Source organism: Megascapheus bottae, chromosome 16 (assembly GCF_031878675.1).
Source record: "Megascapheus bottae isolate mThoBot1 chromosome 16, mThoBot2.hap1, whole genome shotgun sequence".
NCBI classification, from domain to species: domain Eukaryota; kingdom Metazoa; phylum Chordata; class Mammalia; order Rodentia; family Geomyidae; genus Megascapheus; species Megascapheus bottae.
This window is the reverse complement of record NC_143524.1, coordinates 2,799,757-2,817,543: the sequence shown is the minus strand read 5'-3', so window position 1 is coordinate 2,817,543 and position 17,787 is coordinate 2,799,757. Positions and strand designations below refer to the sequence as shown.

Below are 17,787 nucleotides of genomic sequence, written 5' to 3'. Positions count from 1 at the left end.
ACAACACACGTGTATGTGCACACTTGACCTGTCTTGAGGTCTCCGGCTCCCTCCCTGAGCCCTGCAGGACCATGGCCCCTCAGGACACTCACCTCCACAGTGAAGCCGAAGCCTACACAGGTGCCCACTGGCAGATGGCTCCTCTGCCAACACAGACTCTGCCCCACCTGTCAGAGGCCGGGCCTTCCCCCACTCAGTGCCTTGCAGGCCTTGGGCTGTGAGAACATTCTGGAGCTTCTGCTTGTTGCTTTCCCGATGTGGGGTGGGGGTGGGGGGCTTGGAGCTCCATTCCATAAACAAGGCAGCAGGGACGTCTTCCTAAGTTATTTCCCTGGGTTTGGACTGGGGCCCCCAGGGACAGCCTCTCCACCAGGCCAGGAATTTGGGGCTGTAAATGTAAGATCTCAAAATGTACTAGTTTACATAACCACGGCGCAACGAGACAGTCCACAGAACCACATCCCTTCCCACATTCGCTGCCTCTCTCTGTGCTTTCCACCCAGTCTTCATTGCTTTTTTTCTTTTTTGCCCATTTCAGGGCTTGAACTCACAGCCTTGTGCTGATCTCCCTTGGCTTGCTCAAGCAAAGCTGGTGCCCTACCACTTGAGTCAAGCCTCCAGCCTGACTTTTTGCTAGCAACTGGAGATAAGAGCCTCCCAGACTTTTCTGCCTGAGGTGAAACTGTGATCCTCAGATCCCAACTTCCTGAATAGCTGGGGTGACAGCTGGCAGCCACAGGCCCAGATCCTATTATTCAGCGTGTGTGTGTGTGTGTGTGCGTGCGTGTGTGTGCGTGTGTCCGTGCGTGTGCGTGTGTACGTGTGCATGTGTGCGTGTGTGCGCGTGCGTACGTGTGTGTGCGTACGTGTGTGTGCACGCGTGTGCATGTGCGTGCGCGTGTCCATGCGTGTGTGTGCGTGTGTACATGTGTACGTGTGCGTGTGTGCGTGCATGTACGTGTGTGCGTGCGTGCGTGTGTGCGTGTGCGTATGTGCGCGTGTGCGCGTGTGTGCGCATGCATGTGTGTGTGCGTGCGCGTGTGCGTGTGTGCGTGCGCATGCATGCGTGTGTGTGTGTGTGCGCGTGTTTCACCCAAGGTTTCTGCCATGGTGTTTCAGACATGCATATACTATAATCAGAGTAATTCTCTTCTTGATTTCTTTCTCTGTTGGTCCCTGCTGTATCCCTCACAGGCCAGACTGCCTCTCTGCTGGGCTGGCGTGGTGCTAAGCCCACTGGAGGGCAGGGAGTGTGGGTGGCAGTGCACACCTCATCCCTTGCTCACTGACAGGGAGAGACAGCGCCTCCTGCTCCGGGCAGGAGGCAGCCAGGATGCCAGCCACTGCAACACCATCCTGGGGGGCAGGGGAAACAGGCAGGATGGCAGGACCTGGGCTGCAGCGTCGCCTTCCTCCCTGCCAGGACCCCAGCTTAGTCACTCCCCCGGCTGAGGATGAGGTCTCTGGGGGACCTTTGACAGGGAGGGGCGTGGAGGGGGTCAGGAGGAGCCAGGGCCCTCCACTGGGGTTCCATAGGCTCCAGGCCCTTCGCCCGAGTCTCCCTCAGCCTGGTCTGGTGTCCCCTGGGGGTGGGGACAGGGTGGGGCCTGGCAGTCAGGGCCATTTCCCTAGGAGAGGGGACAGAGACCGAGTCCGCTCCATCTGAGGGCTGGGCCCTGCCCGGGGCTCTCACTTGTGCCGTGTGCAGTGAGGCGGACTGCCTGAAGCAGGGGTGAGGGCGAGTGGTGCGTGCAGTTCCCGTGCCAGGGCTCAGGAGAGGCACGCAGTGCGCTGTGGCTGCACTCTGGGGTTAGGCTCAGGGCAGGTCTGCCTCTCTGTGCCATCCTGGGTTCCCAGCTGGCCAGGTCAGATTGGTCCTCACCCCCCCCACCACCCCACCTCCCCATGGCTCCATCACTCCAGCAGCACGGGCCGGGTGGGGCGGGGCCTGCAGCCCCACACCTGGAGCCAGTCCTCAGGACCACTGCCATCTGCTGGTGGGGCCAGGCACTGCATGCAGAGCCACCCTGCCCCCGGGGACTGGCACCCCCCTCCCCGCACTGTCCCCCATGTCCCCCAGGGGCACTGGCCACTCCGGCACTCACATGACATGACTTAAGCAGCTCTGGCCTCACATTCTAGCAGATGTAGCCCAAGCCACACCATTCACCTTCAAGGTGCACGGTGCCACTGCGCTATGGGATTGCCACCACAAATGTTCCAGAACATTCCTCACCCCACCCACCCCAGGCAACAGCCGCCCACTGTCTCTGGTCCTGTTGAGGCTGGACACCGGTGCTCTGGGCTTTCCCGGGGACCCCCACGCCCACAGCCCCAGTCCTGCCAGCCCCTCCCTGCAGAAGCTCCAGAACCTGTCCTGAAGGGGCCTTAACAGAGCAGACTGGCCTCTCTGAGACGCTCCTGGTCTTCCTGGAGAGGTCGGTGGGGATGAGGCCAGTTCCATGCTGGCCCCAGACTGGCCTTGCCCTGTGTGGGGACCAATGGCTCTTTGTTGTAAGTCCTTGGGTTTCTTGGCCTGAGCAGAGCACAGCAGAGGCCCAGGGGCCAGCTGGGTCTTGAGTAGCTCACCCCCAAGACAGGCTGGATCTGGAGGTGACAATGCAAAACTGAGAAAGATCCAATCTGGTCAAGGATAGAAGGAAGATGACACTCAGCATGAAGCATGTACAAAGGTCCTGTGGCCAAGACAGAATTGAGTATGATCAAAGGCAAGGGGCAAAGAGCTGGGGGCAAGCTGGGGAGCCAGGAGGGTTGGAGTGAAGAAGAAACCACAAGGGGAGTAGTAGCCTGGTAAAGATTCTCAGTCACTCTTGAGATAAGGACTTTCAAATAACTGTCCTTGAGCTCCAGGGACCAAGGAAGAAAGAGGCCAGAAGAGGAACAGCTGAAGAAGGAACTCAGGTCTAAGAAGCACCTTGGCAGAGCCGGGAGGGGTAGGGTCTGGAGTGAGGCCTTCCCTTCCCCATGCTGAGCTTTTGTGCTCAAGGCCAGCACTCCACCTCAAGCCACACACAGCCACCATGGCCCCCAGGCTGTGGGATGGGGAGTGAGGGCCTCTTCCCCAGGGGAGCAGGGAGACTCCACCCGGGGAGCTCCCCTGGCAGCCCCAGCCCGGGGGCTGGAAGAACCAGGAAGGGCGCTGCCAGCCACTGTTACTCAGGCCATGGGACAACCCCTATGCTAAGGAGGCCCCACTGCTGCCCCTCCCCAGGGAGCGTGTGTGTGCCTTGAACTCAGGACCTGGGCACTGTCCCTAGCTCCCTTGCTCAAGACTAGCTCTCTACCACTTGCAGGCACAGTGCCACCTTAAGCTCTTAAGTAGTTAATTAATTGGAGATAAGAATCTTATGGATGTCACCGGGTGTGGTGGCTCACGCCCGTCATCCTAACTACTCAGGAGGCTGAGATCTGAGGATCAAGGTTCACAGGCAGCTTGGGCACAAAAGGACCTGAGACATCTCCAATTAACCTCTAGAAAATGGGAAGTAGGGTTTGGGTCAAGGGTAGGGTGGTAGTTTTGAGCAGAAGAGCTCAGGGACAACGCCCAGGCCCAGGGGTAGGGTGGTAGCCTTGAGCTGAAGAGCTCCGGGACAGAGCCCAGGCCAGAGTTCAAGCCTCCTCCCCCCCCCAAAAAAAAAATCTTAATGGATATTCCTGCTCCTGCCCAGGCTGGCTTTGAACCATGGCCCTCAGATTTCAGCCTCCTGTGTATCTAGGATTCCAGGAATGAGTAACCAGCACCCAACCCAGCACTAATTTCTTTTTTTTTTTGCCAGTCCTGGGGCTTGAACTCAGGGCCTGAGCACTGTCCTTGGACTTTCTCAAGGCTAGAGCTCTACCACTTGAGCCACAGCACCATTTCTGGCTTTTTTCTATGTATGGGGTACCGAGGAATCGAACCCGGGTCTTCATGCATGCTAGGCAAGCACTTTAACCACTAGGCCAAACTCCCAGCCCAATATCTAATTTTTACAGAGAAAGCCCAGCCTGCTCCAGGCTGAGGCACTGCCCACACTCGGCCCTTCCAGTTAGGCCCCCCCACAGCCGGGAGCTTCCTGAAGATAGAGATGTGATCCGGGGGGAACTGCGGGCTGGCTACCTATGTCAGTGGCCAGCTGAGAGCCGCTGGACCTGTCTTTGGGTCCCCAGGGTTCTGAAAGAGCTGCTGTCTTTTCCCTAGTCTCTTGGAGTCTCGCTCCTAACCCACAGCTGTAGAGCTGTGCCACCACCTCCCAAGAAGCTGCAATCGCCTGAAGATAAGGATGAGTGGCTTTGCCTGTGTCCACCCTGACCACAGAGGGCCTGGCCCTGGGCTGGGTGATGCAGATGGATGGATGATGGATGGATGACAGATAACTGATGATGGATGAAGGGTGAGTGGATTGAGATGATTGATGGATAAATGACAAGCGATTGATGGATGGACAGTAGATGGCCAGTCCCCAGAGCCTCCATGGAGCGGCATGATGCTCTTTCTCTTCAGGCAAGTATCCCGCCGCCTCACGGTGAGTGGACGGGGTCTCCTTGCCCAGTCATTAGGGATGGCCGTGTGTGGGCTGCCTCGTCACTGTGCACACACCTACCTGTGCTGGCTGTTTCTCTGGCCCTGTTGGCATCCACGCCTCTTTCAGCTCCACGGAGGGAAGTCCACTGGAGGAGAGCTGGCTGGCTCCCTGGGGCACTCTGCCCTCAGCTTTCAGGAGGTGCCAGGACCCACGTCCCCCGCGATGGCCGCATGTGACCTTCCCAATTCCCTGGAGATATTGCCAGGTCTCCCTGGATCCTGTCTTTCTGCGCCAAGGAGCCCTCTTCACCAAGACTGGTGCCAGGTTCCTGGTGTCCCCCAACCTCCCAGGCCAGTAGGTGGGCAGCTGCAGCCCCGCTGATTCCTGGGGACCCGACCACTCCAGTCCCCTCTGCATGCGGGGGACACCGGCTACCTACAGCCACAGGCCTCTTCCCGCCCTGCCCCACCCCAAATGCTGCTGGCTCACCTCCCTTGGGCCTTGGATGACATTCAGCCCAGGAGCCTCTGTCCTTGCCCTAGTTCAACGGTGACGGGAAGCTGGACGCCTCACTCACTCGAGGAGAATATCTTAGACTGGCCCAGCTGTTTAAAAAAATCCAGTGGAGGGCCGGGAGTTTGGCCTAGTGGTTAAAGTGCTTGCCTAGCATGCACAAAGACCCGGGTTCGATTCCTCGGTACCACATACATAGCAAAAAGCCGGAAGTGGTGCTGAGGCTCAAGTGGTAGAGCTCTAGCCTTGAGAAAGTCCAAGGACAGTGCTCAGGCCCTGAGCTCAAGCCCAACACTGGCAAAAAAAAAAAAATCCAGTGAAAGTCAGGCAGCGTTGACTCACATCTGCGGATCATGGTTCAAAACCAGCCTGGACAGGAAGGTGTATTATGAGACACTTATCTCCAGTTAACTACCAAACAGCTGAAGGCAGAGGTTTGGCTCAAGCGGTAGAACACCAGCCTTGGGTGGAAAACACTCAGGGGCAGCGTCCAGGCCCTGAGTTCCAAGCCCCAGGACGGACACAGCACAGGCAAATCCAGGAGGGAAGGCCTGGGGCTGAGCCTCCGGGCTCTGAGCATGAAGCCCACGACATGCCCAGCGCCGCAGCTGCTGCTACTTCAGCTGGGTAGCCCTGCGGGGCCCGGGGCCCTCAGCCCGCACCACATGGTTCTGCCCCAGTAGAATAAAATACTTTAATGTCCCAGTTACACAGAGCCTCCGGCCAGCCGACACCGACCTCTGGACGTGGGGAAACTGAGGCCCCTCGAGTCCCATCCAGCCTGGTTGCAGAGGGCAGGAGGAAGCGTGTGGCCGGGAGAGTCAGTCACGGCCACGTGCGAGGTGTGGCGCCCGCGGTGGCTCGGGGCTGGGGTGCGCCGCCTGGCGTGGGCCCGGTGACCCCCGGCTCTGCCTCTGCCGCCGTGGCCGCCGTGGCGGGCCGCCGTGGAGGAGCCGCATCATCTCGTGGTCCTTGGGGTCCAGCACACGGGGCAAGAAGAGGGAGGACTTCTGCGTGCGGCGGGCCCGGAAGCCCCGGCGTGGCCGGCCCTTGCCATTCACGGCCACGTACCACAGCCTGTCGGCACTGGGGTGGCGCCGGGCCCCGGGCCCGCCGGGCACCGAGCGGTACAGGCGGGAGGCGTAGGTGTTGTAGCCCAGCTCGTGGATTCGTTCCACGAACTCACATTCGGCATTGTAGTGCTCCTGTGGGCAGTGGGCCACGGTCAGTGGCCACGAGGGCCATCTTGGCATGGGTGCCAGGACCACGCCTCCCTGGTGCCTCCCTCCCCTGCCTCGAAGGCTGCCATCCCCACATTCCCCTCCGTGTCCCCAGCTTCTAGGTTCCCTCTGCGGGCCTGGCTGTGTGGTGGCCGAGCACAGGGACAGGCGGGCCTCCCCTGCCTGGGCCTCCCCCCTGGCCAGGTGCCCAGGTGCAGGGGCCATGCGCTTGGGTGGGGGGGGAGTAGCTGTGCAGGTCTCCAAGGAAAGGAAGAGTGGGGGCTGGGTACGCGGGTACAGAGTGTGGTGGGCAAGGGAGCTCAGCAGAGAGGGCTGAGGGGAGTGGATTGGGAGTTCAAGACCAGGCTGTGCTGCACAGTGACAGTCTCAAAAAGAGAACGTAGGGGGGGGCTGGGAGTGTGGCCTAGTGGTTAAAGTGCTTGCCTAGCATGCACGAGGACTCGGGTTTGATTCCTTGGTACCACATACATAGAAAAAACCCAGAAGTGGTGCTGAGGCTCCAGTGGTAGAGCTCTAGCCTTGAGAAAGTCCAAGGACAGTGCTCAGGCACTGAGCTCAAGCCCAGGACTGGCACAAAAAAAAAAGGAAGGGAGGAGGAGAGAAGAGGAGGAAGATGGAAGAGGAGAAAAAGGAGGAAGGGAAGGAAAGGAGGAAGGAGGGAGGAAGAGAGAAAGGATATAGAAATGCACCAGTGAAGAGAAGGGACAGGGCTGCGTGTTTTGAGCTAGCTCTGACTCTGCCCTCAGAGGGTCAGGGTTGTGGCCAGGGCCTCTGCCCAGCAGGCACAGATGGTTCCAAGCACACGGCTGATACTGGAGCTTGGCAGAAGGGAGGGGCACGAACACCACAGACACCGCTGCCCTGGGAGGGCGGGCAGGCGCTCCCTCCAAGTGTTTGGAAGAAACTCGCTTGTCATCAACACTGATGGGGACCATGGTCGAGCCTGGGGCCCTGCAGGAAAGTGGCAGGGGTCCCAGGTCCTCAAAGCCACCAGCTCTGACATGCACAGGTCACAGGGCTCCTCTGGGGAATGGGGTTGTGGCAGGGAGGATGCTGAGACCCTGAGTCCGTGGGCAGGAGAGGATGGGTGTCACCATCAGATTCCTGTCTGCTAAGGAGCTGCCTCACTCCCCAAGCTGAGGGCCAGGTGGGAGGACTGCCCTGTCCCCAGAGGATAGGCCCTAGACAGGGGCTGGACACCCTCTGCGGACAGAGGGAGGGACAGCTCCAAGTAGAGGTGGCTCGAAGGGCTCATGCACCCACTCCAGTGGAATTGTCTCTTAGCAAGTTTCCATAGCAGTACCCAGCTGTGTCATGTGGTAAGAGCTCAGGAAAAAGACGGATGAACGAAGGACTGGAAGGTAGCACAAGGGGCTGGCTGGCTAGGTAGACGAATGGATGGATGCATGCCTGAATGTGTGTGTGTGTGCGTGTGTGTGGATGAATTGGTGGGTGGGAGATGGATAGAAGGGTGTATGGGTATGCCCTGTCCCTTCCTCTGCAGCTCCTCCCCCCATGGCAACCTCACAGCCCTCCCTCCCCTAGAAATAAAGGAACACATTTTCTTAAAAAAAAAAAAAGGGGGGGGTATGGGTAGATGGTGAATGGATGGATATGTGGAACAAGTGGATGAGCATGGGACTGATAGGGTGGATGGACAGAAGGATGGGTGGAGCCGGGTGCGCTGGCTCACACCTGTAACCCTAGCTACTCTGGAGGCTGAGGTCTGAGGATCGAGGTTCAAAGCCAGTCTGGGCACAAAAGGACCTGAGACTCTGATCTCCAATTAACCCCTAGTTCAAGTCTCATAATGCCCCCCCAAAAGAAGGACGGGTGGGGGGTGGGAGGTTGGGTGGATGAATGGGATAGATGGTGAGTGGGTGGGTGGGTGGTGGGAGGGAGGATGGGTAGGTGGATGGGTAGATGCATGGGTGGGTGGATGGATGGGTGGATAGATGGGTGGACAGATGGTGAGTGGGTGGGAGGGTAGATGGATGGGTGGGTAGATAGTGGGTGGATAGATGGGTGGGTAGATAGATGGATGGGTGGGTGGTGGTGGATGGAAGGATGGGTGGGTGGATGGATGGTAGGGAGGGAGGGTCATAAGCAGTAGCAGCGGCCAGGCTGGAAGGGACAGGGTCCTGTGTGAGGAGGCGCTGGCATGGGGGATGAGGTGGTGTGGAGGGGGGGATGCAGTCCCAGGACTTGGAGATGAATTAAGGGGGCTGAGAAGGAGGGAGGGGTCCGCCGTGGCTCCCAGCTGACCCTCGCTCAGCAGCACAGCTGCCGGGGTCAGAGCTGGAGTGGGGGAGTCTCATGGACCTTACTGCCAGGGCGGGCTGCGAACCTCAGCCCTCAGATCTAGTCTCCCGAGTAGCTAGGACTTGTGGGTGCACGTGGTGCATGGTGGGTGTATCTCTCTCTATGGCAATGTGAGCTCCTCTCAGCTGCCTTGCGGCGCCTTCTGCTGACCACACGCTCGCGGGCCCCGGACTGCCCAGAGCCCTCCTCCCACAGCAGCACCCCCAGCTCCAGGCCCGGCGGCAGGAGCTCTGAGTTCTGGTCCAGGTCGGATCCTGCCTGGTCCTCGGTGGGAGACCGCCCCTCCACCGCCCGTGACTGGACTCACCGAAGCGTAGAGCCGCCCTCTCTTGTTCATGGCCAGGTACCGTCCAGAGAAGAGCCCCTTGATGGCCACGACCCCCACCTCCACCGCCGTGATCTCCAGAATGCCTGGAGAGAGGGGAGGAGGCCGTCACCCACCCTCCCTCCACAGAGCCGGCCACCAGCCCGGGAAGGGCGAGGCTCCCTCTACACCTGGCAGGTGGGGGGAAGGGAGGGGACCCTGGCACTGGGCACCGCTGGCCCTCAGCCCTGCAGGTGGCTCTTGCCTGGAGCCCTGGCTACTCAGGACAGACTGAGCTCTGAGGACTGAGGTTCGAAGCCAGCCCTGGCAGGAGAGTCTGCGAGATTCTCCAATAACAAGCAAAACATATGCTGGAAGTGGAGCTGCGTCTCACACGGCCCAGTGCCCCGCAGGAAGCTGCGGCTTCTGCCGCCGCCCGGACCCCACCACCGCACTTCCTTTGCCCCGGGCTGGAGCTGGGCGCGGTGAGGGGCAGCCGGGACTTCTGAGGTCCAGGCCGGGCGCCTCCAGCCCCAGCGCCCTTTGCTCCCTGAGAGATGCACAAGTGCGCCCAGGGAGCCCGGCGGGACGGGGGAACCAGGCTGGGCGCAGCCACCTCGCCCGCTGCTGCCCGGCCGTTCCCGAGGGGTGGGGCGAGGGTTTTCCTTGGTGCCTGCTCTGGGCCTTGAACTCCGGGCCTGGGCGCCGTCCCGGAGCTTTCCCGGATCAGGAGCCACTTCCAGCTTTCTTGTGGTTCAATGGAGGTTCAGACCACGAACCTCAGATCTCAGCCTGTTGAGTAGCTGGGATTACAAGCGTGAGCCACAGGCGTCCATCGGAGCAAGCGGGAGCCCTGGACGCCCTGGCCCGCGCCCCGCAGCCCACGCGGCCCGTGGAGGAGGAGGAGAGCGACCAGTGCCAACAAGGGAGGTGACGGCCAGCGCCCGCCGGCAGCCTCGCTGCGAGCGGAGGCAGAGGACGCGGGCGGCCGGGTGGACGGACGCCCCGTCCCGCTCCTTGGCTCGGGCGGATTCAGAACCGCACAGCTCGGCTGCGCGGCTCGGAGGAGGAGCGGGCGCGGGGGGCCGCCGCGGGCTCCCGGTCGCCGCCCTCTTTGGACCGGAGCCCCGACTCCCCGCGTCCCCGCCCCGGCGCGCGCCCTTCTCTCGGACGTGGCGGCCGCGGCGGGGATGCGCGCGGGCGCCCCTCGGCGTGCGGGCCCCCGGGCCCCGCCGCGGCGCGGACACTCACTGTAGGCGCTGTGCTCCAGGCTGCCGTCCACGCGGCCGCTCGGGTGCAGCTGCAGGTGGTACCGGGTGGCGCAGTAGAGCTTGCGGCGCCGGGGCGCCCCGCCGAGGTGCTCGTACACGCCGCCGCGCCCGCCCGCATCGCGCCGCAGCCGCGCCCCCGGGGCCGCCGAGGGCCAGCCGGGCTCCAGCAGGCTGAGCAGCAGGAGCCAGATCAGGCCCATCCTGGCATCGCGCCCGCCACGCGGCGGCTGCCGGCCAGCGCGGTGCCCATGGAAGGCGCGGTGGGCGGCGGGCTGCGCGCCTGGCGGTGCCCGCTCGACTCGGCAGGGAGGGGATGGGGAGAGGGGAGGGGAGGGGGAGAGAGAGAGGAGGAGAGAGGGGGGGAGAGGGAGAGACTGACTTTAATTTCTCGCCCAGGAGCCCTGGAGCGGTGAAATTTCCGCTGCTGCGCAAAAGCGCAGAAAGAAAGGAGGTTCGGTAACAAAAGGCCGCCGGTCCCCAGGCGGAGGCGCGGGAGGGGCGAGGCCGGCGGGTGGGGAGCCCGGCGGGGCGCGGGGCTCGGGCCGGCGCCTCCTGCGCACACTCGCCCCGGCGCAGCGCCGTCGAGCCCGGGCTCCGCTCGGCCGCGCGCCCCGCGCCCCCCGTCGCCGGCGGCTCTGAAAGGTCCCCGGCCCGCCCCGCCCCCGCCCCCGCCCCCAGCCCAATTATGCCTCGGAAAATTATAGACCGAGGCCTGGAGGCGGCCGCCCCAGGCCCTGTCACCCCCTCCCGCCCCCCATCAATCCCCTGAACAATGGGGCCGCGGGTGACTGATGTCCCCGCACGCAACTTGCGGGGAAATTTGCGCTGACAAACGCCCATGAAAGGCAGCGCATAATGGAGGGGCCGCGGGGAGCGGCTCCGGGCAGCGCCGGGTTCTCCGTGGCCGCCGTGTCCTGTCGGAGCTGGGACGCCGTCCCCAGCGGCCGCCGGCCTGGGGGAGCCCTGCCTCGCTGCTCCCCACCTGGGCAGGCGCCGAGGAGGTTTGAACACACCGGGCGCCCCCAGCGGGGCCTCTCTGGGTGGTGGGACAGGGAGGGGGGCCTTGGGAGGGGAGACGTGGGGCAGAAGAGGCAAAGGGGATCAGAGGCAGATCCCCAGAGGGGCCGACAGAGAAAAGGGGGGAGCAGAGAGCCACACAGCGCTCAGGAACCATCCGCGAAGAGAAGAGACGGAGGAGGACGCCATGGCCGGGGAAGGTGTTGGGGCCCTGTCCCGGGCGTCGCCCGGGCGTCTCCCCGGGCTCTGGGCAGCCTCGGGAACAGCCAACCTTCTCTTCTGCTGCTCCCTGGCCTCCAGGCTCCAGCCCTGCTGACCTCCCCAGCCAGCCCAACGCCTGGCAAGCCGATCCAGGGCCCCCTGAGGAGCTCCCGCCAGGCATTTGCCTCCATTCCAAGCGGGTAGGGCTCTGGGATGAGACAGGTAGCTAGGGTTCACCTTGTCTATGGATCTAGAGCTCTGGAAGCAGGGGTGTGGGGGGGAGGCACAGAGCTGCCATGCCTATAGCAGGCAGCTAGGAACATTTCCAGCCCTAAGAATAAACAGGCCAGGGAGCCAGCAGCCTCCCTCCGGTTCCACAGCTGAACCTCCACATTGCCAGGGAGGCGAAGGTCTCTGCTCATTGTGGGCAAGCCCCACAATGTGGGCATGTCTGGGTCCTAGAACCAGGGCTGGGGCAAGGAAGTTCCCCTCCCAGGAGGATGCTCCCCTGCAAGAGAGTGCTCCTTCCAGGAAGGTGCTCCCCGGAGCTGGTCGTTCCCAGCAGGGGGTGCTTTCCGTGGAAGGGCTGTCTCCACATGAAGGTGCCCACGGGAAGAAGCTCCCTTCCGAAGAGCACTCCCCACCGGAGCTTGCTCCCGCAGGAAGGTGCTCTCAGATGAGGAGAGCAAGTCTTTGTCCCTCACTTTCTAAACATCTGGACATACCCAAGCTTTGGGGGATGCACGAAGGAACAAACCTCCGGTCCCTCCCTCGTCTGCCCTCCACCCCAGGCATGCTGGCTTCCTTAGTGCACTAGGAATTCAGTGCAGGAATTTCAAGAGAATGACCTGGCCATGTTTCCCACGCGGGCAATCAGTCAGGGATCAGATCTACCTCAAGCTAGGGGCCATCTAGCACCCTGGGCCAGAGCTGTGCACAGCTATGCTGGCCCATTCCAGGCTAGCCCAACTCATGGGCCTGGGGTCCCCATCCAGGCCTGCCTCCCACCCTCCACCCTGGAGTTGGATGGAGTTGTCAGGAGCCCACACAGGCCCTGCGGCATCCACCCCCAGACCAAGGAAAGGCCTTGCGGGTACCCCAACCCCCACTCTCCTGCCCGCACCCCAGCCACTTCCCACAGTCCCCTGGGCCTTCCTCCTCACCTCAGCCCACCCACCTTCCGGTGGAGGCAGTCCCGGCCCCTCCCTTTGCCCTGGCTGGCGTTAGGAGTCTCACTGCAGAAGGTTTGAGCCCTGTACATGCTCCTGGCCAGGCCTGAGTGCTGCCCACAGTTGGGCTGGGCTGGGCTGGGCTGGGCTGGGCTGGGCTGGGAACCAGGTGGGGGCTGCATAATATGGTAATAGCAACCCGTTAATTGTTTCCAAATGGTCAACTATAGCACAGCCATTTGACTAATTGGTCTCTTCCAGACCTGGGTCAGGACACCCTAGGTGTCCTGGCCTAGGTCCTGGGACCTCAGCTCCAAACCCTTTCCTCACTCCAGCCCTGCCCTGAGCCCAGACCCCACACCTTCAGCCCCTTTCCCTGGAGGGAGCTGAGAGTAGAGAAGGTCAGACATGTCTCAGCCAGTCAGCCTGTCAGACATGGCTCTGGCTCTGGACCCCTAAATCACCCTATCACCCCCCACATTGATGCTGGGAGCTAGCTTGGGGCCAGTGGGCCCCCAAATGCCAGGCGCAATTCTGCCTTGCCAGGGACAAATGGGGGCTCAGAGCTGTGAACTGTTGGCCTGTGATGGCACCGCTGGAAGATGGGGTTGGCAGCTGGGACCCCTACCTGATCTTCCAGCAGGTTGGGCACAGAACCTAGGGCCATGTCCCCCAGACACCATCTTCTCTAGGGGCTGCAGTCTATGGGGACGCACACTCTACCGCAGGCGCCAGCCTGTGCCCCGCAGAACCAGGCGCATCTTTAGGAAAACCAGCCGGGTGCATGCCCCAGGTGCCGCCAGGCCTGGGCAAGGAGGGACCTGGCTGGGATGTAGAGATGGGGTAGAGGTGGGCCTTTCCGCCGGCCCTGGGACTGCATGCACCCCCCAGAAACACTCCAAGCAGGACAGAGGGCAGGCACACACTGGCTACCCTGGCAACCACGACCACCAGGTGTCTGCCGGCTCTGTGGATGAGGAGAGTCCATGGCTGCTCCCTGTGGGGGTCCCTAGTGTCCCAGGGGTCTGGGCCAGAGGCCTGGTGGGGCTCTGCCTGAGCGGGAAAGCGCTGAGGGCTTATTGGGCACAGAGAACCCCACCTCAGCTTCCACCCCACCCTGAAATGACACTGGAATAATTGGGAAGGTGATTCCTCCAGGAAGCAAGTGGTTAAAGGAGATGGAGGGGGGGGTCTCAAGCTCTTTCCTTTTTAACTCATTCTTATTGTTTGAGTAATACTGAAGGACTTTGTTGAGACCATTCACTGGTTCAAAGTTCCCAGCCCGACAACTTTCTAGGAGGAGGGGAGGAGAAACGGGGTTTGAGGACAGCCCAGGCAATGTTAGCAAGGAAATTGATCTGGGCTGGGTGCTGGTGGCTAGAGGACTGCAGTTTGAGGCACTGTGAGAGCCCCTCCTGAGGCCATTCTGGCCTCCTGGTTCAGGAGTCATCGTGTGAGCATTTTGTCCCTGTTCAGAGCCAGCCCAGCCTATTCCTTGGTCCATTGTTGGCTATTTGGTTATTGAGCTGGATGCTGGAGGTTTTCTTTCTGGAGAGGGGAGGAGGGAAGCAGGGGCCCTTCTGCAATTCTCTCCCTCACCACCACCCCCGCCAATGCTCAGCAGCTGACAGTGTGGCTAAGAGCATGGCCCCTGGGGTGGATGTCCTGTGTCCACCTGTCCTGTCAGCCATCCTGTGGCCAGCTTTGCTTCCCTCCATACCTCTCCCCGCTGCTGTAGAAGGGGTGTCCACGAGGTGCAGAACCTGTGGGCTGCCCCTCCCTGGCCCCACATGCTATGGCCTCAGGCCTTAAGGCTCCCACAACTGCAGTGGGCAAGCATGGTCTTCGACACCCAGGCTGCAAGGATGCGGGGGGGGTAGGGGGAGAATCACCCATCACCCACCCAGCAAGGGTGAAGGGGCAGGGCTGGTGGGCAGGGTCGGGAAAGGGCTTGGTCTGGGGGGGTGGAAAGGCAGGACTGACTTGGTCTTCATCCTGGGTAGGCTGGACGGTTCAGTGAGCAGTCCTACGCAAGGACTGTCCCCACAAAGACCCTGAGCGTCTTCCACCTGGACCTCACTGGCTCTCGCTCCCCCGCCCCCCGCAGCTCTGTCCTGGGACAGGTGTTAGAATCAGCATGGGTCCAGACAGCGCACCTGGCGTGTGGAACCTGGGACTGAGTTCAGATTCCTCCTGCTTCTCATTAGCACATCAACACAGATGCGTGGAAGCAAGACAAAGCCACAGTGACACAGGGCCAGCTAGAGAGGGCTGGTTGATTTATTTAGTGAACCCCAGGTCTTGTGCACTCTAATGTCTCTTTTTGAAATTACTAAAAGGGTTTTGGTTCTGGAAGTCAGATAATGAGTGCAATGCATTCTGAGCCGTATCGCCCCTTCCATCCTTCTCCCCCACTTGAACCACACTTCCATTTTTACTTTTTTTTGCTTGTTCACTGGAGATTTTGTCTGCCCAGGCTGGCTTCGCGCTATCAGCCTCTCCAGCAGGTTGGATTACTGGTGTGAGCCACCAGAACCCAGCCTGGAGATATTTCAGGACACATAGCAGCTGTCTTCCCACCTGAGCATCCTCAGTAATGAGTGAGTGGCGCAGGCCCTTTCTCAAGGTACACAACAGGACTGACCTTGAAGGGTCAACTGGGAGCCTACAGACCGCTGGGCTACAGCAAAGCCCCACTTGACTCCGAGGGGAATCTGAGGCTCCAGTAGCCATGCCTGCTAAGGGTTTGTTCCAAACTTGCACGATCTGGCTAATTGGCCCAACATGGCTTCTAAATCCTTTTAACTACAGATTCTATAACAATAGGTTGAAATCCCTCAGCGTCATTAGGCATGGGAAGGGCCCCCTCCTGGGCTTTGGGGAGGTTCCGGGGTGTCTCTCCTGGGGACAGGCCGCACAGCTGGAAGGAATGTCTCTCAGTCTCAGTGACATTTGCATTCATAATGCTGCTCAGCTGGATCCCAGAGGGGCCTGGTACACACACCGGAAGAAGATAAGGTTGGTATCCCCTGCTGGCTTGCTTGCTCAGGGCCAGAAGCAGGAATCCAAGTTAAACACCCCCAGTTCTGACCGGCTTGGCTTGGTTCTCTCCATCAGGGTTCTGGCTGGGAAGCAGGCTCCCCGAGCCAATCCACCTCCTCCTTTGTCCCTCAAACACAGTGTGTGACCTCACCTGGAGAAGGCACCCTTCTGTCCCTCTGCCTGCAGAGGTGCTTTGTCCCTGCCTGACCTATATCAAGGCCCATACGGGACACTGGAGCCAGGGACTTTCTGCCCAGTAGGACTGACTGAGACTGGGAGAGATCTGTCCTCTCCCACTCTGTCCACGCAGTACTCACAGGGATGCCCTGACATGGAAATGCCAGGGAGAGAAGCACCAGGTCAGCCAGGCCTGGACTTGGTCCTTCTGGCTGGTGGCTTCTGTCCCCTGCCACAGTGGCCACTTGAGTTCTAGACTGATGACTTTCCTGGCTGCATTTGGCTCAGGGCTATGGAGCTGAAGTCCTGAGCTCGGACTGAGTTAAGTTTTGACAACTTGGGTCAATGACAAAGAGACACAGGGTCCCAGCCTCGCCTCCATGATTATGCCTAGCCCAGAGCCTGGGCAGACAGCCCAGCCCAGCTGATCATCAGACTGTGTCCTTGCTAGGCAGTGTGGGCATTTTCTGTTTACCTGAATCCCTTCTTCCACACAACCACATAGACCTGTTTTTGTTGTTTGTTTTACAGCAACTTGGTTGAGATATAATTCACATAACGAACACTTCACTCGCTGAAGCTGAACAGTTCAGGGCTTGGTGGCTCATACCTATAGTCCCAACTACTTGTGGGCCAGAGGTAGGAGAATCACTGTTCAAGGTGACCTGGACAGAATCAGCTCCAAATTCTATCTGATAAACTGAAAGCATAAGGACTGGGATATGGTCCAAGTGGCAGAGTGCCTGCTTAGCAAGTGAGAGGCCTGAAGTTCCATCCCTAGTACCACACACACACACACACACACACACACACACACACACACACCAATGACCAGCTCAATGGGTTTATATGTTCACAGAGTTTCTGAGCCAACCCCCGTTTGCTTTAGAACTGTCTAACCCCTTCTCCCCCAAGCCCCCAGATCCAGTTGCTCTGCCTCCTCATCCACTTTCTGCTCTGTATTTGCCTATTCTGGGTTACTCAGATGATATGCTAGGAAACCTTTTGTGCCTGGCCAGACCTTGTTTTTTGGGTTTTGGGGGTTTTTTTGGCCAGTCCTGGGCTTGGACTCAGGGCCTGAGCACTGTCCTTGGACTTTCTCAAGGCTGGAGCTCTACCACTGGAGCCTCAGCACCACTTCCGGTGTTTTCTATGTATGTGGTACCGAGGAATCGAACCCGGGTCTTCGTGCATGCTAGGCAAGCACTCTACCACTAGGCCACACGCCCAGCCCCCTGGCCAGGCCTTGTGTGTGTGGCAGTTTTTGCTCCAAGCTACCACTCTCCACCCCTTGAGCCACAACTCCACATCTGGCTGTTTACTGGTTAATTAGAGATAGCAGCTTCATGGGCTTTCCTGCCTGGGCTGGTTTTGAACTGGAATCCTCAGATGTCAGCCTCTTGAGTAGCTACCGTCGTCAGCCACAGACACTTAGCAATGCACATATTTCCCATTGGCAAATGGAAGGCCAGATATATACGTACTTTCCCGTGGAAACATGACATGCAGATATTATTACCTGCAGCTGGGATAGTCAAACTAGAAGACCAAGAATAACTGGCATAGAGGAGAAGGGGCAGGGCCTGCCTTCCCCATTGGCTCTGGTGTCCACAGACCCCTTAGTCTTTATAACAAAAATAACTCATTTCCCCATGAATGAGTTTCTTTAAAGTGTCACTTCCAAATTCCTTAGGTTCTGGGGGCTCCGTCAGGTGCCTGGCCGGAGAGGGGAGCCCATTATCCCAGCATGGACAAGAGGCCTCTGTCTGGCCTTTGATGCTCTGAACACATCACCTGAAAGAAAAATGGCATTTCTCTGGGCATGCTGGAGTGTCGAGCGGGTAACCAGAGCTGGGGACTCACGTGACAGGGGACGGCCAGGGGGAGGGGTGTCTCAGCCCCCACACAGCCCTGTGTGACCTTCCATGAGTGTGTGGGAGCCTCCAAGCCCCCTGTCGCTGACCTGGCCCCATGTGGCTGGCCTAGGGCCTCTAGAACGTGCTT

General features: G+C 60.2%; 1 protein-coding gene across 1 annotated transcript; it reads right to left on the bottom strand.

Moving 5' to 3' along the window:
* Positions 1-5,860: 5,860 nt before the first annotated feature.
* On the bottom strand, positions 5,861-10,377 carry Fgf3 (fibroblast growth factor 3). The gene is made up of 3 exons (XM_090348627.1): positions 10,158-10,377; positions 8,910-9,013; positions 5,861-6,244 (listed from the first exon to the last, which is right to left on the bottom strand). Exons 1-3 carry the CDS (start codon positions 10,375-10,377, stop codon positions 5,861-5,863), a joined length of 708 nt encoding a protein of 235 aa, XP_090204753.1.
* Between the last annotated feature and the right edge of the window lie 7,410 nt (positions 10,378-17,787).

Coding starts and splice junctions, on each gene's coding strand:
- Fgf3 (XM_090348627.1), bottom strand. CDS start 10,377: ATGGGCCTGATCTGGCTCCTGCTGCTCAGCCTGCTGGAGCCCGGCTGG. Junction 9,014..10,157: donor CCTGGAGCACAGCGCCTACA/GTGAGTGTCCGC, acceptor CCCTCTCTCCAG/GCATTCTGGAGATCACGGCG. Junction 6,245..8,909: donor GAGGGCGGCTCTACGCTTCG/GTGAGTCCAGTC, acceptor CACTGCCCACAG/GAGCACTACAATGCCGAATG.